Below are 22,583 nucleotides of genomic sequence, written 5' to 3' on the forward strand. Positions count from 1 at the left end.
GCTACAGTATGATAAAACTGTTAAATGAGTTAATTTTTTTCAATGATTTAAATCATTTTAATGAATGTCCAAAGTTAATGTTTAACTTTGACAACCCTAACATGTGTATTTGTATTTCAAATGGTAATGGTCAACAAATAAAATATTTCACACAGTAGCTCGAACATTGACCTCCACCATGCTGCCCTCATCAAAATTACATCATATAAAATTATTAAATATTTCCCTCATTGTTTATAATTAATTAGCTTCACTTTTTTAATTGAACAATTAAAAAAAATCCTCGTTATTCTCATTTATTGAGATGCGTTTGAGTTTATATGCATATACACTTTAAATTATCTTTGTTAAAGCTGGTCAATCTGTTTCTTTTCCCCGTTTTCATTACACGCAATGACGTTAGAAAGAGAACATGAAAGAAACGTAAATTACACTGTATTCTCCACTGCGGTAGAGGGCGCTGTTTACCAAGCGGGGTCTCCCTGAAAGAGTAAGAACGTCATCCTTTCAAGCTGGCGCATCCTGCCGGTGTCGGTACCTAATAACAAGTTGAGCTAGTTCTGTGGTGGGACTGAACTCGACGGGAACCGTTTCAGTCGCGCAACGGCCTCCGTACTGGTGAGTTGAAGTCAAAAGGACGTTTTAAGTAAAACAAATACACTGTTTGGCCTCGACGGCGGTGTCGAATTGCGCTAGTCGATACGTAAGCGTGCTCGGAAACGTGTTGGATCGACCGTTGCGATGCTAATGTTGCTCGCTAACATTAGCGTCCGTGTACGCGTGTTTCATTAGAGGGGGGATGGGGAGCATAACAGGTTCTATTTTTACTGGCTAGCTTTCTTTGTTGAGTTTATAATAGTAATGAAGGTTTTGTAACCTCGCCACTCCAAGTGTTGACCAAAAAAAGCGCTGTTGACGCAGACGTTTACTTTGAAGGTACATTTGGAAACGGACGTGCTACATGTTGCTAGCGTGCGTCAGCTCGGCGGTTAGCAGGCAGCATTGCCGCGTTCCATTCGTTATTCCAAGTGTGGCGTCCAAAGACCGTGGCTCAAAAAAAAACTATTTGGCTCAAATGACATCACCCGTCTGAAAATATTAACGGATGCTCTTTTTTAGAAGTCATTTCATGCGCGATGGGGCTATTACTAATATGAATCTATCTAAATTCGACCTCAGTTGATCATAGTTGTTAATACATTGTATGTGTAATTTCATACAAAAAGCGAAAAGGAACTCTTAGGGGCAACCTCTACATTTAGTTCACCATACTAGGTAGCTGCTGTTGCAAACACCAATTTGATGTGAATAATAAGTGAGGCAATATTTTTCAAACAAATACTCATAGTACTTATGAGCATGACTGACCCAGTGACAAATTTTTAAAAACGACAACAAAAATTAACTCAATCCATTTCTAATGATGGCACTTTTAATGCGTGACACGGGTAACGTGAAAGTTTGGCTCAAGACTAGAGGATGGGACTGATAGGGGTTTATTTTAATTTTTTTTGTAGGCCAGCATCGGTTCCAATTTGTGTTGTCAGATACCCAAATTTTGACTTTGATACTATACCTCGATACCGCTACTGAAACGGTACCTCGACAAAACTCTTAAAACACCAGCAAAATAACTTCAAGTTATTTTTTATCTATTATTAATTCAAAATTTTGGGATGTAGACATGTTAATTTATGTACATACTGGTTATATTTATGTTTATACTGTATGTGCTTTCACATTGCATGCCATATTCTTGAAGTACTGTATTTGACTGCATTCTGATGTCATCCGTTCTAAATATTGGCAACACGGTGGCACTCCAATGACTCAATGTAACGTTGAGTGTGCGTGCACGTCTCTGCTCTTCTCCATTTCGATCCCAATTAGTCGAATGCGTAATCAAATACTACAAACTGGGAACAAAATAGTTCACACTCCACTTATTTTGAAGGCAAGTGTCAAAAATGCGTCACAACCTGTCTTTTGCTCTGTCAGTCGTCTGAGCTTTCTTCCTGTGATTTCCTACTGTGTGCCTGTTCATTGAACGCACCTTGAGTCCACTGCAGGAATGATTTAGCTTTTTCTTCTGCTTCTTCTGAGTAGGCAATGCCAATGCTGTCGCGTGGCTTCCACTCTGCTTGCGCGCTCCCGTGGAGCCTTAATTAGCACGTCATACTTCTCAATGAGGAGTGCGTGTCCAGCGAGCGCTTCAGTGCGTGAAGCCATCTTCCTGCGCCATCTCGCACACATGCTGAAAGAGGCGTGTCGCTTACTTAAGGCGTTTTCCACATATCGGTAGACAGACTGCTATGTGTGTATTGTGTACCTGCCTTTAAAACAGAGTTGGCCGGCTGTCTCGTATTTATTTTTTAACGTACCGGTACTAAGAAAAAACACATATGAGATGAAACTCTTACAACTACTTTGTGTGACATGCGCTGACTCTTTGGCTCTTTTAGTTTACTTTGGTATTTGAGCAATGTATTAAGTTGCCAGGTAGTTCATGTGGCAATTTCTCATCTTTCTTTTGTTTTCAGGTATTTCAACAGCTGTCTTGGTCCTGCTGAAATGGGAGGTATGAGTAGTTACTACTTGGCCATATAATATACCACCGTCCCCACTGGATTATACACAGCAATACAATTTTTAATAAATACAGAAATATTCAGAAACATGAAGTGTTATAACAACACTGAACGACAAGATTACATATAAAAAATAAAAGCATTGGGCCCTTTAACACCAATATTTTTCTTTTAATAGAAGAATGGCTTTCAGCCAATGTTGTGAATCTAAATGCTCTCTCATTGATGTCAAATGTAACACAATTGTGAATGAATTTTTCTCTCTCTCTGTCAGACCCTTCTTACAACAGAGACTGTCCCCTGGATTGCAAAGTTTACGTTGGGAATCTTGGGAATAATGGCAATAAGGCAGAGTTGGAGTCGGCTTTTGGTTACTTTGGTCCTTTAAGAAGTGTTTGGGTTGCCAGGAACCCACCGGGGTTTGCCTTTGTCGAGTTTGAAGATCCGAGAGACGCCTCTGATGCTGTGAAAGAACTGGATGGAAGGTAACACCTGTTTTTTTGTTGTTTTTTGTCAGTGGTCATCATATGCCATCACCAGTTGCTATTTACTAACCGTAAAGTTCTTCTTTTTTTTTGCTTGTAAGATCAATGTGCGGATGTCAAGTCCGTGTTGAATTATCAACTGGGGAGAAACGTTCCAGAAGCCGTGGTCCTCCTCCATCCTGGAGTCGAAACCCGAGGGATGAGGGCAGGCGCCGTAGCTCTCCAGCTCGACGCAGGTATGTTTCTAAATCCACGCCGAGCTTTTAGCGTGTCATTTGCAGTAGGTAAACATGGCTGATTTCCCCAAACTGTGAGAAGCAAACTGATTTGAAAATTATGCTTATTGATAAGTTATTGACAACAAAAGCTTTGTGATTATTCACAATCATCAGTTTGCCTCACACATTCCTACAGTATCTCTGGCAGTGCCAAATTAGACCAACTGTCAAAAGCAGCGTTTGTTTGCTCCCAACATCAGAATGTCTCATTTTGTAGAAATACGCTACTCTTTTAGAACTGCTTTAATTAAAACCTCATCAATCATACACTTATTCCTATATTTTAGAATACATTTCTGTCGGTATAAATTTTGTTTTTGCTGAGTTCAGTTTTCAATCTATTAATAAACTGAACCCCGTTGCAGAGTCACCACCACGCTTCTCACCATCTGAGTCAGTCAACTAGTCCTCTTTCAGCATCATGTGACCGCTGACCAGCGATCCGCTTGGCTGGTTTTGTCACATGACCCAGGCGCAGCGCCAGTCGTCAGGTTCCACCAACCTTTTGGTTCCTGAGCATGCAGTTCACGGCATCCTCCTCTGCTCCAACCTTAAACCAATCAACAGCGGCCCGCCTCACGTTATCAACCAATCGGCGTGTTTACTCGTACTATTTGCCGCACTATCAACGGGAACGGCCATTGGCTTACATCCCTCCCCCCCCCCTAAAGACAGGGAAACTCTACAGCCGCCCCCTGCAGCCAGCAAACAAGCAACTTCTTATCGGCAACATTTGCAGCATGTGGCAGATCCTCTCTGCAATTTCACCTCCCTCGCCAGGGCTACCATGCGCCATTTCTTTCTTGTCCAAACCCCCCCAAAAATAGTAAGTTGCTTTTATCATGCTCTTTATAGTTGTTCTGAGTTTTTCTATTTCAAAACTCACATTTTACACTTGGCAGTTGTGTCATTTTAAATATTTGAAATAATCCCAGTAGAGCGACCAAACGTTAGAAGGGCTTTCTGATCTATTGTTTATTTTTAATTGACTGAAAACAATTGCCTGTGTGCATGATAGGTTTCACGGCTCAACAACTGGCCATTTTGGGTGACCTTGCAGTTTTGGTTCTTTTTCCTTCTCTGTCAATACGATTTCACCTTTAGTGCAGCTGTCTCATGTATAGTTCAGCCGTGTTATAACTTTTAATCAATAGCCGTTTGGTTTGCGGCAGTGTCTCCTTAGAGCCAGCAAATTGCTTAAAATGGACACATCCCCCCCTGTAATATCTCATACGCACACAATACAAACTTAGTGACACTCAGAAAATATCGCGTATTATATTTAAAGATATGCATAAACCTTTTAAGCACTTCTCGGCACTATAAACCTTTTTTCCCCCACCAAGTGAGCTCCAGAGTTGAGTATTGATCTTGCCAATGATAATCTTTGTACTAGCTCAGTCGGCTCTTGAATTAAAAAAAAAAAAAAAAAAAACTTAAAATGAACTAACTAAAAATGAATATAGAGCCATTATTTGGGAGTTCCATCCAGAAGGTCCTGCAAGTTTTCCATTGTACCCAAACACTTCAATCCTGCTTGAAACATTTTCCCCCGATTTCAACTACATTCTAGATCCCCTCGGAGGAGGAGCCTGAGCCGCAGTCGTAGCAGGTACATAAATATGAAGACAACCCCACCCTAACTCCTCTCAAATGCATTCATGAATTATTAAAAAAATATTTTCCCCTTCAGGTCTCTTTCACGAGACAGACGCAGATATCGGTCTACTTCCAGAGAGAAGACCAATAAGCGCTCAAGATCCTTTTCGCGGTCAAAGAGGTATGAGCTGTTGTTGACGTGTGCCGCCCTCACTGAAATGCCGCTTGGTGCTTTATCGTCTCATTGTTTGTGCCTTTTCCCCTGCAGCCGCTCTCGTTCTAACGACAGGAAATGAGGACGTCACAGAATGGCTTGTGTGTGCGGGAAGTCCCAATTTTTTATAGTCATGCTTTCTTTTTAGATGTTACTTAACAACTCAAGGTAGTGTTCGGGTTGTCCAAGTAACCCTGTCGATGCGGTCCGCTAACAATAAAGGCCGTTTTTCCTCTATTTTGGTTCATTCAGCATAATTGTTTTGGTATCTTGCCGGTTTTGATTTTTATCTGGTTTCATTTTTAATTGCACTTCTGTTATCCAATTGTTTATTTTGCTGTTCATGATTGTAATGGGAAACAGACTCGACTGGGGTTGTTGCCTAAAACAGCATCTACAACTATTTTACATTTTCACAACAAGACATATTTCCCTTTTGCTCTTTGAGCTCTTGGCAGTTTTGCTGATGGTGAATGGTTTCGTCAATAAACGTTTTTCCTAAGTCCGATATTTTTGTCTTTATTTGAGTTATGTTTACATTGAAAAATAAATTAAGCTATGCAATGTTTCTACATGTATAAGCCACACACAGGAAGCTTCCATTTGCTGTAAAAGACACACCTCCCGTGCATGACTTGACTTCCCCTCCCGTCGTGACTGCAGTTATACCTCAAAAGCTGCTGACTATTTGATGACACAAGCACGCAGGGTAAGTATGTTTACTGTGAATTTGTACTTGACCTGAAATACTTTGGAAAACCTTTATCCTAGAAATGGACATTTCAAATTATTGCATGACAATTTAAGTTGCCTACATGTATCAATGTGTTTATAATGTACTTGGATTAAAACGTAGGGGGACAGACAATGCCTGGTCCTAGCGGCAAAAGGAGGCTCGGCTCTCGTCGGCGGGGACCGACACACGTTGAAGTGCCAGAGGATTTGAGTGTAGCAGATCAGACATCTGAAGCACAACCCAACGAGAGTGGTGAATCTTTGACTCCCTTGTCTAACGAAGGTCATTCCTCTTTGGAGACCGATGGCATGCTTTCATCAGAGCAGAGGTCAAGTAGGAGAAAACTCGGCTCAAAGAGGCAAAGTAAAGTGCACAATTCTGAGCAGTCTGCTATTGAATCATACCACAAACCTACAGAGGAAGTTGAGCAAGATGTGCATACAGAAGAAGTCCAAGCACAAATGATACCCGCAGGACAAGCAGTTAGACATCAAGAGTTTAGTGAAATGGATTTTGATTCACTGTATGGGACACATTTGTATTCAGCCTACACACCCGGTCATGCTTTGGAGGCTTTCAACCCCGCTTATCCCGATTCTGACTTGGAGAGACATCAACCCATTAGTGAAAATATGCATGTGGATCAAGATGCCGGAGAGAGTGACCGTGAACAAGTAGAAAAAACAGACAAACATTGGTCAGTTAAGCAACAACTACATGACCAGTCTGAGTTTACGGCAATGTCAGTACAACATACTTTTATTGATGCGGGGAAAAAATATATGGATGAAGACCCACCACAGCCAGGTGAAGCTTTACAGTTTGACCATTTAAATGTCAAATCAGAGGAAATTGATTTTCCCTGCAATCCAGAGAGGCCCCCTGAAAAAAACAGCCACTGTGAAAATGTTGAAATAAAAAACAGTGTTGAGCAAGTGGACTATTCACCAGCAGCGGCGGAAGTGCCTTCAAATGAGGAACACGAGCCTTTTAACTTTTTACAAGTCCAAAATGCTCACATTCCAGACCAAAATGAAATTGAAGAGATCAAGTCAGACCAAATTGATTACCATGAAATTGTTACACATGATGAAAAAGAGCCCATTGATAAATATCTTGAAAATCTAACAGCTGAAATAGTGGAACTATATCAAGTAGAGCAGAAAGTAAAAAGCTCTACTGATTCATGGTTAAATCCACAGGACAAACAGGAAGAGCAGCTTTTGAAAGATATTCAGGCACCTGATACCAACGAGGCACGGATCATCGTGGAACAAATGGAAACCACACCTTGTCAGGAAAAAGTTGTCAACGAGCAAGCGAAAGTCAAAGTGGAACAGACGCAACAAAGCAACAGCCGTGAAATGGTCTTTACTGCTGAGACATACGGTGACTCTAAAGATGCTGCTGCTGCTGGAAAGCCCAGTAATGACGATGCCTCCAAAATGAAAGAATTGACATTTATAAGAGAAGCAGCTGTTATGACAAAGATGCAGATGGGAGACATTGTCAATTTAGACACTTTTCCAGGTGAAGACATGCATGATCTTGTCCGAGGAAATGCTCGTTCAAACTCAACTATACCCCAACTGCTAACTCGGCTATCAAATTACGACGAGATGCCTGAAGAGGTTGATGAAGCCAAAACAAACGCAGGAGAGGAAAATGAAACCTTTACGCAGAGTGAAAGTCTTGGAGATGCACTCGAGATAAGCACGCCCAAAAGCAGCCTTAATGAAGACACAGAAATTGAGCACAGTGTAGTGATAGCCGCCATTTCATCATCAAAAGCAGAAACGTCCACAGATGAACATGAGCACTTTGATTTTTCTCAAATCCAAGAAGCTGCGCTTCCAGACAAGAATCTAGTTGAGGAAACTAAGTCATTAGAAACCCACCAAACAAAAGACTCGGAAATCTTGACCGATGTACCCACTAGTGATGTTGATAAAGATATTGAAAACCTTGTCAGTGACATTTCGGAAACGCGTATGTCTGACTTGAGTATGAAAAGCACTTTTGATTCGGGTTTAAATCCACAGGACAACACTGAAAAATACCATATGCAAGAGGATAACAGGGAGGTTTTGGAACAAAGAGATGAAAATAATCACGCCTCTGACACCCAGGAGACATTAATCAACACAGAAAAAACAGAACGCACACAAAGTCAGGAACATGACAAAGAAGCTCAAGGAACATCCGATGTGGAGCCGTGGAATACAAATGTACATGCCGATACGTCCTGGAGTCAACCACTTGTAGATGCGCAGGTTTCTACTCCCACACCGGAGACAAGTACATCTGAAAGCTGCTTTCATAAAGATGCAGAACTTGAGTACAGTGTAGCAATCGCCACAATGTCCTCACCAAAAGCAGAAGCATCTGCAGATGAGCAACAGGAGCACTTTAGCTTTTCTCAAGTGAGAGCAGCTCAAGATCCAGACAAGGATTTCATTAATGAAGCTAATTCTTTGGAATCGGACCAAATAAAAGAATCGGTTATTTTGGTAGATGGACCTACAGGTGATGTTGATGAAAATATTGAAAACCTTGACATTTTGGAAACACGTAGGTCTGATTTAAGTGTCAAAAGTTTAAATCCACAAGACCACATTGAGAAGGACGACATGGAGGATTTGGAGCAGAGAGAGAAAAACGATTGTGCCGTCGACACCATGGTTACGTGGATCAACGCCGAAAAAACAGACCCCACGCAAATTCAGCAACATGACGAAGCTCAAGGTATGTCTGATGTGGATCAGAGTGAATTGTCTTCACAAAGTGTGCATCCAGTGGAAAGTTTTGTCTTTGACTCCCAAAGTGAGGACAACGCTCCAAGTACAGATGAACAAAGAGACTCCTTCAGCCACGCGACGAACAGGAGAAAACTGGGCTCTAGTCGACGCAACAAAAGAAGCCAGGTAAATGTCTTTGCTGCTGATATACACCGTGACTTTGAAGACGATACTGTCGCAAAGACAAGAGATTACGATGGTCATCCCGGAGATAAGAAACAAGTAACATTTCAAATTGAACCAGCTGAGATGGAAAAATCCAGGTTTAAAGAAACTGACCATTTAGACACTTTGCAAGATGAAAACCTAGTCGGAGGAAATGCACGTGTAAGACTCTCGGAGGTTATTACACCAAATACACGTGCAAACATGACTGAACCCCAGCTGTTAACTGAACAATCAAGTTCCAAGGAGATGCCAAAGGAGGAAGAACTGCTCGTTGTTTCCGAAACAAAAGCAGGGGATGAAAATGAGACTTCAGCGCAGAACGAAAATGTACATGCTGATTATCTGGTGAGTCGACCACTTGTAGATGCGGAGGTGTCGAATGCACCACTGGAGTTAAGCACATCTAAAAGCAGCAATAACGAAGGCGCGGAAATTGAATGCAATGTAGCAAAAGCCGCAGAAACATCCACGGATGAACAACAACATCAGCAATCTAACTTTTCGCAAGTCAGAGAGGTTCCATCTTCAGACTTTGTTTCAATAAAGGATCTCAAATCATCAGAACTGGACCCGAATGAAGACAGTGAAATTGCGAGCCCACGTCGGAATAGGAGAAAACTGGGGTCTAGTCGACGACACAAAGGATCTCTTGTAAAGGACGTGGCTTCTGAGACATGCAATGAATCGACAGATGATGCTGCCAGAAACCGCAGCGGTAAAGAGGCTCTCCCAGAAGAAACCACTGAGATTAAAAACGCTCTAAAAAATACACTTAATGACGATGTCAACATTCAACGGGGGCCGACAAACGCCGTGGTTTCATTACCAAAAGAGGAAATGGAGGAACAATGTTCCGAAGGCGACAGTACTCAACATTTAGAGAACAACATCAATAAAATGCTCAAACAGGAAGTAAATCCCGTAGAAGCTAACGAGCTAAATGATATCGACGACTCCATAGTTAAAAAAATCTGCTCAACTGCTGGAATCACGCAACTGGACGCTTCTGTAGACAGTGAATCTTATGAGAAAGCAACACAGCGTGCTTGGGATCAAACACTGCCAGTGGCAGCAGAAACGCGGCAACAAGCATCACAAGAACTCATGAAAGCAATATTCAAAACCACTGAGAAAATACAAGTTGAAAAAAGCCAAGACATTCAAGAGGAAGACTCCATTTCTCCTAACACGGACAAAGATGACGTTGCCAATGTTCAAATGGAAGACACGGACGGATTGCGCGTCTCCCAACCACTCATCAATGTTTACTCGGCATCAAACTTGGATGTACAAGAGTCGGAAAAAAACACGGAGGCTGCATCTTTAAAGGGAGAGGCACTGGAAAATTCTGAAACCGAGAAAGCCGTGGAAGAAATAACGGATCGTTCAGAACTGTCAAATGCGTCTTTGACTCCTACCAAGAAAAGAAGGATGGGCTCTACTCGCAGATCTCGTATCAACGGGAAACAAGAAGCAGAAACGGACGGAGAACCTGATACAAAAGCCCTGGGAAATGAAGCAAGTACCAAATCATCGTGTGAAGAAGAGCAGAAATTCAACCAGGTTGAGGCTAACCCGATGCTTCACAACAGCACCGGAGAAAGGAACATGATAGCGGCCACCGATGATGTCACGACCGTCTTTTCAGAACAGGTGGCCTCCCATGATGCAAAAGATGCTAATCCGTTGACTTCGCAGGTTGCTGACGTGAGGGAAAGTGGCAGAGAGACATTCGAACCTGTGCCTGAAAGTAAGCTGCAGCTGCTTTCAAATACAAGCGGCGTAGATCGTGATCAAGATGCATCTGGACTTCCGAAAAATGACCACATGGACCAACAAGCGAACATACAAGCGATGGAGGGCGACCGATCTCCCGATAACGACTTGAAGAGTCCCGTTTTGAACTTGACAACTAAAAAACGAAAAATGGGCTCCACGCGCCGAAATCTAGGAACCAAGTCAAAGGGGGACTTGGAGCTGAAGTTGGATTCGAGTAGTGAGGAAGCGGTCACGACCTTTGCGCAAGATGTTGCGACACAGCCTGCCGGTCAAATGATGATCCGTGATGAACCTGAGAGCTCGGGCGCCGGATCAACCAACCAAGAAAACATTGGCGGCGACGCCCCAAGAAAGACAGGCCGAGAAAGTCTCACTTCAGAGCATCGTCCCGAAAAAATCTCAGAAGAACTCGAGGTTGGAGGGAGAAAGCGGAAACTAGGATCTCACCGGAAGTCCAGAGCGCAACAAACTCATGTGACGCAAAGCGAAGAAGACATCACGATGCAAAAACCACCCGAGAGGAATTTAGAAAAAACAACACACACACAAGCAGAGGACACCATTCAAGGGCCTGAAGAATCACAGGTAAGATCAAATTTAGAAAGTTCAGTTTTCTGTGGGAATTGTAATTGTAACGACAAATAGAAACATGAATGTGTGTCAATCATTTTACTGTATTTTTAAAGTGTATACTGCCGTTTCTATTTTTGTATTTGTCAAATAAATGACTGAAAATCTCATCATATATAATCATCAGAGCAACATTGGTGATACCAAACCATCATCCGATATATCAAACCCTGTGATGTAAGTCTTACATATAGATTGCGTATTTTGTTTTCACTACTTTATATTCTTACTTTTATTACAATGACAACATTTTATTTGACTACTGATTCATCATAGAAACGAGACATCTGTGGAAGCGATTCCATCCCGAGCCCAGCAAGATACTTGGAAAGTTTCTTTTGGTATAAACACACAATACTGTACTTGTACTACAATCTCCAAATATTTGAGCATGCAGTTTAACTCATTCACTGCCATTGACGGCTATAGACGTCAAAAATTCATTTGAACTATTTCTATTATTAGTTTTATTTTTTTCCATTTTTGTTAACAAGAGTATGAAAACCTAGAATTTTTTTATTGTACATTTAGAACAGATAATTACAATTAAAAAATGTAATCTTCTGACGCCCTTAATTTTTAATAATCTTTTTTTAAGGCATAAGGTGTTTTTTTTTTTAATTTATTGTAGTTAATCACATGACTTCACTAGTTAACTCACTATTATTTCTCCACTATTTTTTCCACTTTTGTTAACAAGAGTATGAAAACTTAAAAAAATATATATTGTACATTTAGAACAGATATAAAATTTGTGATTAATCGTGAGTTAAGTCATGCGATTAATTACGAAAAAAAATTAATTGCCTGACATATCAAATTTGTGATTAATCTTGAGTTAAGTCATGCGATTAATTACGAAAAAAAATTAATTGCCTGACGCTCCTAATTCTTAATCTTCCCTTCTTTCTTTTTTTAAAACAGTAATTGTATTTATTACATTTTTTATGATTTTTTATTTTGTTTTAAAGAAAAGATTATTAAAAAATTAGGGGCGTCGGGAAATATTTTTTTTTAATCATAATTAATCGCATGACTTAACTAGTTAACTCACAATTAATCACAAATTTTATATCTGTTCAAAATGTACAATAAAAAAAATTCTAGGTTTTCATACTCTTAACAAAAGTGGAAAAAAAGTGAAACTAATAGAAATAGTTCAAATGAATTTTTGACGTCTATAGCCGTTAATGGCAGTGAATGAGTTAATCACCGCATTATGTTGGCAGGTAAATCATCGGACGTGAAAGCAAAGCCCTATAACGTGGTCATGATCGGAGACAGCTACGTGGGCAAGACCTCTTTCATGAAACGAGCACAAAATGGAAAATTTTTCCGGGATTTGCCTGCCTCTGCTGGTAAAATTCATATTATGAACCTCACAAATATTTATTCAAATATATATCATGTCACACAAACGTCTTTTTGAAGGCCTTGATACGTGCTTGTGGACGGTGGTCGTGGACGGCAAATCTGTGGCGCTCCAGCTGTGGGATACGGCAGGTCAAGAAAGGTCAGGCATTTAATTAGCAAGTTCGGGTCAAAGATTAAGCACGCGGCGAACTATGTAGCCTGTCATTTCCGTTATGTATGCACGCGTTATGCTGATAATGACCTTTTTGAAGTTTTTTAATTCAGAGCAGTTCAATGGCTCAAACACTATCCGCACACAAAGCTGTCGTTTTGTAACTTTACTTGATGTGATTGGCCTTATTTTTGGTCATCTTGTGTAATCGTACAAATTGCATGATCAGATTGTCCAGGGAAGAATGCTTTGTGATTCTTATGGGAATTTGGCAGACGTCGCCTGAGGCTTTTACGGTGGTCACGGACCAGTTTAACTAGTTAGCAAATAATTTTGAGGGAAGTGATGAGAGTTTTTGTTTGAACGCGTTTCCTCATTTTAATGTTTTTTTATTTTTATAAATGTATGGAGAGCTCAGTATTGTTCATTCAGTAATTTTACCGATTTGACATGTCATCATCATTGCTCCCCTTTTTTTTTTTGTGCATGTGCGAGTGTGTGTGTATTCATTAGATCACCTAAAACCTATTAAAAAAATCCCTTATCCCTCCTTATGGCCTTCAAAGGTTCCGCAGTATTACCACTCAGGTGTTCCATAGAGCGCATGCATTTCTCCTTATGTATGACATCACTTCTTCTCAAAGCTTCGCCGCAGTCGACTACTGGGCAAAATGCATACAGGTGAGTTGTGCATTTTAAATGACAAGATTATTTGATGTAACTTAACAATGATGACCATGTCATTTCTTCCCAAAAAAATGTGACATCATATTTTGTGATAGATTTAATTAGCCCATGTAGCCTACTTCGTTTTCAGGAAGGGGCCATGGAAAACGTTCCCATTTTACTTCTTGGAAACAAAAGCGATCACGCCGAGCGTCATGTTACGACTGAAGAGGGTCAGGATGTTGCAAAGGTTTGTATCGGGGGTGATCGCTGCCTCCAGGAAAGAAAACACATTTCTCCAATGTTCTCTTTTAGTAGAAGTTCAACATTGACTTCATGGAGTGCAGCGCCGTGTCCGGTGACAACGTGATTCAGTCTTTGGAAGCCGTTGCCAGGTGATTATCTTTCTTGGAGGTATTAAGCACAGTATGTCGTAATATCTAAAAGTGTGCGTCACTGTGTCTGTTGTTGCTGCCAGATTGTTGAGTCGTAAAGATGACAGGAGAGATGAAACCCTGGCGTTGCATAAAGAACCTCCAAAGAAAAAAGCAGGCTGTTGCTGAATAGGGAAGTGGTGCGCTACTGTTGATTGTTTGTTCTGCATCTGTGGAATGATTTGTTTAACTTAGTTAAGACACGCATCTGGTCACTATGGAAGCATGGAACTGCCAATCATTTTTGACTGTGTTCAAAAACCTATTTGCTTTTTTTCTTTATTTTAACTCATTCACTGCCATTGACTGCTATAGACGTCAAAAATCCATTTGAACCATTTCTATTAGTTTAACATTTTTTCCACTTTTGTTAACAAGAGTGTGAAAACTTAGAAAAAAGTTATTGTACATTTAGAACAGATATAAAATTTGTGATTAATTACGAAAAAAAATTAATCGCCCGACGCTCCTAATTCTTAATAATCTTTTCTTTTTTTTTAGTTATTTTATTTATTAATTAAATGTTTAATGATCTTTTATTTTGTTTTAAAGAAAAGATTATTAAAAATTTGGTGCGTCAGGCAATATTTTTTTTTAATCATAATTAATCGCATGACGTCACTAGTTAACTCACGATTAATCACAAATTTTATATCTGTTCAAAATGTACAGTAAAAAAAATTCTAGGTTTTCATACTTTTGTTAACAAAAGTGGGGAAAAATGTTAAACTAATAGAAATAGTTCAAATTAATTTGATGGCAGTGAATGATTTAAAAGACATTTTTCACCCAAATAATAATTTAAAAAATCTGTTTTTAGTAGGGGTGGGAATCTTTGAATGTCTCACGATTCGACTCCTGTTTTTGGGTCTGCGATTTGATTCAAAATCGATTTTTGATTCAAAATGATTTGATTGACAATATTTGCGTCAATCTATAGATGTGCAAGGAATTGTAATGATCTACTCCAGTCTGACTCGCTAATGCTAATTAGCGCGCTACTCGCGGCACTTTTATCACTCAAAAGAACGGCTCCACACTGCAAAAAAACTTAGAATAACTAGATTGTGACTTTTTCCTTCTACTCTCTAATGTGGCTACAACCTAACAGTGTATTAGACCCCGTGGAACAACACTGCCCCTAAGTGGCCAAATCGGGTACAACATGAACAGCGCTCCAAATAAAGGCACACACAGACAAAGGCAAGACAGTATTAAATAATTTAAATAAAATTGATTTTGGGACATTTAAAATCGATTTTGAATCGTACTAAATGAGAATCGCGATTCTTATAAGAATCGATTTTTTAGCACACCCCTAGTTTTTAGCATTTAGCCCACAATTACGTTCAAACATACTTGTAAATGCAATCAAATGAATGTACTTGTAAATATGTTTAAATTTACATATTTGCAAGAATGTTCGAACATATTTGTATGTTGGAATCCGGCGCAATTGCAAATGCATTAAATCGTATTTAAATTAATACGTTTAAACTTATTTGCAAGTAACTTACAAATGCTGTAACGGGTACATTCAGACATACTTGCCAATATGTTCAAATGTATTTATTAAATACGCTATTTGCAAATACAGGTACGTTCGAAAATATTTGCCAGTCAAAAACGTTCACTCCACATTGGCAGTTCCACGCTTCCATAGTCACATTATTAGGTAAATGTGCACAATCTCAAAATCCCAATACAAAAGCTTTAATCAAAAATGTCTGCCTCTACAAATATACATCACTAGAAATGCATGGCAACTTGTAGATGACCAGGATGCATCCCGGTCGATGTTTAGTTGTTCCTAGTGGAGAAGTTGTTACGTGTCTTTTTTTCAATTCTTAGGAAAAAATAGTTTGTCAAAATTGAAGAAGAGATCTCAAATACTGCGAGAAACACATTGATCATATTCGGAGTAAAACAATGTCTGAGAATTAGGACTGCGCTGTTGACGCAACAAGTTTATTAGGTTGTAAATGTTTTGTTTTTTTACAATTTACTTGCTCAATAAAGCTCCGGATGACAAATGACTTCTTGTTCTCCTGGTTCATTTCAGTCTTTGTGGGCGTTCTTATTGACTGTTCTCACTTTGGACAAAATGTCCCTTGCAGGTATGGAAAGCATGTCAACAATGTGATTGCCTCGTCACAAGGAAGCTTTATTTTTTTTTGGCACAGGCAAATGTTGACACTGCCTCCTATAACGGAAGATTCTGATTCTGAGGTTTCTGGGCTCATGAGGTGGTCTTAGCTTGAATGTTCTTCTCTGTTGATGTGTGCGTGTCTTTTGCAATCCCCGTCTCTGATCGATGGGACGGTCTTTTTTTCTTAGCGGCGTGGTACTGTCGGACGGCGCGCGTGACGTCAGCGGGCGTCCACTGGCGGCGGATGAGGGCGTCCTGCAGCGTGAAGGCGCCGTCTCTCGTGCGCCGAACTCCCTTGCAGACGGCCGTGCTGCGCAGCTCCAGTCCGATCTCGTGCACCACCTTGCGCAGGTATTTCTGTGTTTCGTTCAGGCACTGCACCTCTGGAGAGCAGAGCGAGCCAGACCAGTAAGTAACATTAAAATGTGATTTGATTAAAGTGACAGATTTTACCCAGAGTGAAATTAGGAGGCTGGAAGCGAATGCATCGGAGACCCGTCAAAATGGGTGGCGACTTCCCGTCGGGGCCGAGCGCACCTTGCGCGGCCATCTCGTAGGCTTCTTGCGATTGCATGTCTACGTTGGTGTACCTTTTGAAGGATAAACATAATCGCATCCGTTAATCGGTTTTGACGAGTGTAAAATCCAAAGCGCCAAAATTGACATACGTTAACAAGGCCTTTTGATTTGCTCCCTGCAGCATCGCCAGAACTCTTTCCAGCTTATCTTGCGTGATATGATCTGTTGAGTAAACAAATCAAGTCAGGATGGTTTTAGTAACGGTTTACAGATCTATTTTTTTTTTTTTTGTAAATGCATTATTTACAAATGTAAACAGAAAATTAAGTCACAGAAAGCACATTTTTTATGTTAAGGTTCTCGCCCTTTGTTACAATTTATGACTAAACTCACTTATTGATAAGCAATTTGTTGTAAGATATATTTTCAAAACTGAACATCCCCTGAATTATTTAGACCTTGAAAACATTCCAATTCAACTATTTTAAGAATTGTAGGCAACTATGCAGCTAGTTTTCAGTGCGGTAGACCACTTTTGGTATACAGGCTCCCTCTAGTGGTAAGCAAAAGAATAACTTCAGAATACAGTTAATACATTAAAAAAATATTTTTAAACTTTATATTTTCTGTGCAATACATCTTAATTTAATCACTACTTAAGTATAGTTTATTTTCCTATATTTAAGATCAGTTCTAATGTTCAAAAAGCATGCAATAATACTACATACATATTTTTTAAGAATAAAAAGGTTTTGTTTTTAGACCTTCACTATCATATTTTAATGTTGATGGTCATGTTTGGAGATGCAAATATTTTTTGGGGTGGTGCTTGATGTACTAGACATACAGAAAAAGTATTTCTTAAAAGCCACAGCATAAAGATAATCAGTAAATTAATATATATTATCATATTATAACAACCGTTCTATTGTGTAAATTAAGCAAATATGACAAAAGCACTGTTGAGTGGATATTGTGAAGCACTTATTTCATAATCCATACCATAAGTGGATCTTTCCACAACTCGTCCTGTGTGGGAGAAATCATCTGTAGCGGTCCCAAACTCACCCTCCAATGTATAGTCCTGAAAACGCAGCGTCCATTCAAAAGTATGGGGATTATGTGCAAATGACGTGGCGGTGCTGCTGACGTTGAAGTTAAAACCGATGAAATTACCCTTGTGACTTTGGTGTTGTAGAGGTCATTTAGAACCTTGTTTCCATTCCCAACAGCAAGGACTTAAGAGAAATCAAATGTTAAAATTAAACCAACGCTTTATTTATTTATTTATATTAACAGAATTGAGATCATACCCATTACACCAGAGGAAAATGTATCCAAACGATGTCCAACGCCAACTCGAATATGCCGGAATTCAGGACCAGTTACTGAAATAATAGATTAGTCTCTCTCAGCCCACTCAAACTAGTGTGATAATACGCGCATATACTACATATTACTGCGACGCAAAAAAAAAAAAAAAAACATTACTGGATTTAAGACCGTATCCACATACCTAAAAGGTGTTTGGACAGTACCGGGACGCTGACTGCTGACAGCCTCTTGGGAGTCGAGGTGTCACCGCCTGGTGGTGCCAAAAACCGAGTCTGCACGGGAAGAGGCGGCGATGGCAGAGCATCTAAACCTGCGATATTTGTACATGGATATAAGCAGATATTTTTCGAGTACACGCACTGTGTGTTTATTATTTAGAGAAGTGAGACATGAGGAAGTATGACCGACCTTTCAGGAGTTTGGTCTCGATGTCGTGCCTCACGAGTTTCCATGCGACGCCAGCAGGTTTGTAGACGCAAAACAAACCCTCTAACCTTCGGAAAGCTCGAATAGCATTAGTTCCCATTCTTTAATATAGATTAATGAAGCATCTCTTATTTTTGAGGGCTAAACTTCCTTCGCAAGCGTTAGAGCGCATGATATACATAGACGACTGCGCATGTGCATGTTGCGTTAGCGATAGCTGCTGTTTAACACAGCGTCCCCTGCAGTACCGGATGTTACACTGTTCACTGAAACACCGAATGTATTCTCGCGATATCTGGCTTTGGCCACTATTGTAAAAAAAAAAAAAAAAAAAGAGTAAATATTGTCTACGTCACATTTCTCGGACGCAAACATTATTACACAACGTTCCCAGCGAATTTAATCGAGATCACCGTGCCCACGTAAGATATCGTGCAATTTTTGAACACCGTAAATGCGGTGACACTGTTGTGACCTTGTCTGGATTTGCCACAGTCGACCGCTAACGAGAAAGATATCGCCACCAACCGAGCACACGCTGGGTTGTCAGTGTTTGTTTTTTGATACACTATTTTTAAGAGGTACTTTCACACTTAAATGTTAGTGGCGTACGCGTACTTTGATATCCAGGGTGAAAACCATAACATTGTAGTTCTGGTTTAGAACTACAAGACGATGGGAAATTACAATCTTCATAACTGGATTAGCAGATTCGTCAACCTGCCAAATAACATCCAGTCCTACGAAAAACTAAATGTTAACCCGCGGTGCCACGGAATTCATTAGAAAGGTTTTGGAATATTTATAACATATTAAATTATGTATTTATCTTGATACTATATTGAGGCCCACCACCAGCCACAGATCACTTGTACACAGGACATGACGAATGTGCGAGTTATGAAAACTAGTAAATCCAGCATTCGGTTATACGTTGCGATTGCAAAATGTGCGTCATAATCAGGACTCGGGGGTCGAGGATTCAACATTTTTTCTTGCTGCTTATTTGTGACGTCTGCGCATTTCTGTATTTTACCGTACTTTTTCCATGCTGAACTCAAAAAAGGCTTCACAAACAATTTGGAATGTAAATTGTGATGCAGCTCTTTGACCAGCAGGGGGCAGCGTGATGCAGCGACACCTACAAAAAGCACTAAGAATTGTGCATTCAATTAACAATAACTTAAGGTTTCTTATATTCTGACTTCATTTCAATTGCATTACAAATAACTTCAAATATTAAATATTATGGTGTCACGTCAGGACGTGAGTTTAGAATGGCTCTGCATGTTCCCACGCTCAAGTTTAATTGAATTGCCGCTAGATAACGGACACATTCAGAATTTCGGGCCCTGGAATAGTTGCCCACTTTACCCAGTTCCGTGATTCAGTCGTCATACCACCATTCTCTGCCCATTAGTCACTGTCTAGACTTAAGAATTCCCCAACAAACAATGTACTCCCTCATCCTTCATTTTCATATTGACTTTTTAAGACGTCATAGCAGAAAATGTCAGCTTTTAGCTATGTAGGTCTGTTAGGAGAAAAGTGTTGTTAGGATGCAGGAATCTCAGTGGCTACACTATTTCTGGAACTTAATGTCTTGGGTCATACCCCGACAGGTGCGATGCGTGTGCCTTTGCGGTGGGTGCTGTGGGACGTGAAAGACACCCTGCTGAGGGTGCGTTCCTCGGTGGGCGAGCAGTACTGCGACGAAGCCAAACGAATGGGTCTGAGTCTCGCGCCTGCCGAGGTGGACGCCGCTTTCCGCCGGGCCTTCAGACATCATTCTAGCCAATTCCCAAACTACGGCGTCGCTCAGGGAATGGATGGACAGACGTGGTGGACAGCGGTGGTGAAGGCTACCTTTTCCCAGTGCAGAGTGTCTGACCCGGTCCTGCTCAGTACAATGGCCCTCAATCTCTATCAGAATTTCAGCAATGCAGAGAACTGGGAGGTAAATGTGATTTTTGATTGAATGGTGACATCATGAGATCAAGATGACTCCTAACAAGTATTACATGTTGAATAATGTTTTTAAATTTGAGGTATTTCCAGACTCAAAGTCCACTCTGGAGAAATGCTCCTCACTCAAACTGCAGCTGGGAGTGGTTTCCAACTTTGACAACCGCCTAGAAGCCATCTTACGCGGATGCGGGCTGCTTTCGCACTTCGACTTTCTGTTGACGTCAGAGGCAGCAGGTGTCGAGAAGCCCCACGCGGCCATATTTGAGCGGGCCATGCGCAAATGCGGCGTGCCCCCCACCAGCATCGTACACGTCGGGGACCATTACGCAAAAGATTACGTGGCGTCTCGCTCGGTCGGAATCCACGGCTATCTTTTAGACCGGACAAATAACTCTGAGGGACGGGATGTTCCCAAAGAGCATCGGCTCTCATCGCTGGATGAGTTGCCGGCACGACTTAAGCAGCACATGGATGAATGCTCCTGATTATTTTTTACTACCTTGTAAGTAAGTTAACAGAATGTAATAGTCATAAAGTCCCTGGACAAATAAATCTCAACTTTACAGCATGTTGACTGATCTTTCACGACCCACAGAATGTTGTGTTCTATGACTATATAACTACACCCTATCAAAAGAAAGAGTCGATGCTTCTTTAGAAGAAATGCTTGTTTGCAACATTTTCAGTTTGTTTTCTTAGTTGTCAGCAATTAAAAACAACATTAGTTGCTTACCAAAAATTTGAGAAAATTAGCCTTTTTGTGAGACCACCCCCCAACATCTCAACCAGAACAATGGCTTTGAGTCATACATCTGTTGTGACACCTAAAACTACAAGAGTGAGAAAATATGGCAAAATAATGTATTTACAGATATACAATAAAGAACTGCACCATGGCGTTCCTCATTCATCATCTTTTCTCACAATCATGACACTTTCTAAATGAAGCACTTGTGACATTTTTATTTTTTATTTTTACTCCTCTCGGTGACATTCTTGGTTTAAAGACGCAATGGAAATGTAATCACTTTCCATTGTATCTTTCAAGAACCAGTGTGTAGTCCATAGCGCCATTTAGTGGGCAAAGAATAGCAGGGGTGCGCACACTACGGTGGCTGGAGAGACCACATTTCGCAAGCCTACCACCAATTACTTATTTGGCGTGAGCAAACGAGCATCCCAGCGAGCTGGAATTAGCCGGAGCAGCTAACAAGAGCGGCTAGCGGGAGTTAGTCCGAGCCGTAGGCTGGAGTGGCTAACACGAGTTGCTAGCGGGAGGAGCTAGTAAATAATCAATAAAATATAGTAAAAGCTTGCGAGAGCAAAGCAGAAAGTGACAAGCTGTCGAAGGTAAGATGCAGTCGACACATCGGCTCCGACATTCGACGCAAGCACCACCCAGGTTAACTACATTCGCAAAGTTGTCCTTTGGGCATCCGTAGCAGGAAGATGGCGGTGATATATGGCAGCTCTAGTAATGTGAGACTAGAGCCATGTAATATAATTAGTGATTACTACACTTATTATTATATTAAATATATTATATTAAATATATATATTTATGCGATACAACATATTTTTTTGCATAGTATGGGCTCTTTGCACTATTCCACTCCTTCAATTTCTGTCTTTCATGATTGGACAAACTGATTAATCCAGGTGTGTCTGGCCATTGTCATCGTGGTTACTGAGGTCAGGCACACCTGGATTAATCAGTTTGTCCAATTATTGACAGGAAATGTAGTGTATTTGTACAAAGAGCCCATTGACATAAACAGTCTGTTTTTTTTTTTTTTTTAAATGAATGAATTATTAGTTCACCACAAGATGTCCCTTTAAACTAAGAGTACCATCTAGAGGAGTAAAAAAAAAATATCACAAGTGTTTTATGTGTGTTACTGTAACGCATAATGTGTTTACTAAGTGTAAGGTGCTTAAACTTGTCCAACTGTTGTAGTCTATCAATGTGTAGCAATGTGTTTCTCAAACGGGTTGTGACTTGGCCGATAACTCTGATTTAAGACAACAGGACTCTCATTGTTTGTTGAATTTTCTGTGCTTTCTCCATGTTTCAAAAAAATGTTCAGAAGCCAAAGTTGACAATGTCAGTTTTATACTTTTCATGCATGGGGAGGGCGATTGTCGCTAACATGCTTTTATGCTTTTAGCAGTGAGAGCGAAGCAGTTCCTTAACCCTAATAGCTTAGAAAATACTCTTATTTGAAACCATCTGGACCAAGGCAGATAGTGCGAGTGTCGGACTGGGAGGATCAAACAGGACCATCG

At 40.4% G+C, this 22,583-nt stretch overlaps 4 protein-coding genes across 15 annotated transcripts; 3 read left to right on the forward strand and 1 right to left on the reverse strand.

Annotated features, from left to right (window-relative positions):
• The first annotated feature begins 475 nt into the window (after positions 1-475).
• srsf3a (serine and arginine rich splicing factor 3a) lies at positions 476-5,672 on the forward strand. Its single transcript, XM_077574496.1, has 7 exons — positions 476-618; positions 2,541-2,578; positions 2,863-3,073; positions 3,175-3,309; positions 4,925-4,963; positions 5,045-5,131; positions 5,219-5,672. Exons 2-7 carry the CDS (start codon positions 2,572-2,574, stop codon positions 5,244-5,246), a joined length of 507 nt encoding a protein of 168 aa, XP_077430622.1. The 5' UTR covers positions 476-618; positions 2,541-2,571; the 3' UTR covers positions 5,247-5,672.
• Positions 5,673-5,730: 58 nt separating this feature from the next.
• Positions 5,731-16,385, forward strand: rab44 (RAB44, member RAS oncogene family). 9 transcript variants are annotated; one of them, XR_013295178.1, is made up of 10 exons: positions 5,731-5,873; positions 6,021-11,230; positions 11,403-11,452; positions 11,552-11,616; positions 12,505-12,633; positions 12,707-12,788; positions 13,367-13,481; positions 13,602-13,716; positions 13,785-13,861; positions 16,238-16,306. XR_013295178.1 is itself a non-coding variant. In XM_077574486.1 (10 exons), exons 2-10 carry the CDS (start codon positions 6,032-6,034, stop codon positions 14,027-14,029), a joined length of 5,901 nt encoding a protein of 1,966 aa, XP_077430612.1. In that variant the 5' UTR covers positions 5,731-5,873; positions 6,021-6,031; the 3' UTR covers positions 14,030-15,936. The 9 variants fall into 9 exon arrangements, 4 of the variants coding, with proteins under 4 accessions (XP_077430612.1, XP_077430613.1, XP_077430614.1 ...); XR_013295176.1 differs by having other exon boundaries at positions 13,618-13,716; positions 13,782-13,861; positions 16,238-16,253; XR_013295177.1 differs by lacking the exon at positions 16,238-16,306 and adding an exon at positions 13,945-14,013.
• trub2 (TruB pseudouridine (psi) synthase family member 2) lies at positions 15,848-18,580 on the reverse strand. Its single transcript, XM_077574491.1, has 8 exons — positions 18,312-18,580; positions 18,085-18,213; positions 17,882-17,956; positions 17,745-17,806; positions 17,571-17,652; positions 16,718-16,790; positions 16,503-16,639; positions 15,848-16,432 (listed from the first exon to the last, which is right to left on the reverse strand). Exons 1-8 carry the CDS (start codon positions 18,427-18,429, stop codon positions 16,140-16,142), a joined length of 969 nt encoding a protein of 322 aa, XP_077430617.1. The 5' UTR covers positions 18,430-18,580; the 3' UTR covers positions 15,848-16,139.
• hdhd3 (haloacid dehalogenase-like hydrolase domain containing 3) lies at positions 16,252-21,198 on the forward strand. Of its 4 annotated transcripts, none has more exons than XM_077574493.1 (3): positions 16,252-16,400; positions 19,952-20,286; positions 20,378-21,198. In XM_077574493.1, exons 2-3 carry the CDS (start codon positions 19,957-19,959, stop codon positions 20,780-20,782), a joined length of 735 nt encoding a protein of 244 aa, XP_077430619.1. In that variant the 5' UTR covers positions 16,252-16,400; positions 19,952-19,956; the 3' UTR covers positions 20,783-21,198. The 4 variants fall into 4 exon arrangements, with proteins under 4 accessions (XP_077430619.1, XP_077430618.1, XP_077430620.1 ...); XM_077574492.1 differs by having other exon boundaries at positions 16,316-16,457; XM_077574494.1 differs by lacking the exon at positions 16,252-16,400 and adding an exon at positions 18,618-18,751.
• The last annotated feature ends 1,385 nt before the right edge of the window (positions 21,199-22,583 follow it).

Source organism: Vanacampus margaritifer, chromosome 8 (genome assembly GCF_051991255.1).
Source record: "Vanacampus margaritifer isolate UIUO_Vmar chromosome 8, RoL_Vmar_1.0, whole genome shotgun sequence".
NCBI lineage: Eukaryota > Metazoa > Chordata > Actinopteri > Syngnathiformes > Syngnathidae > Vanacampus > Vanacampus margaritifer.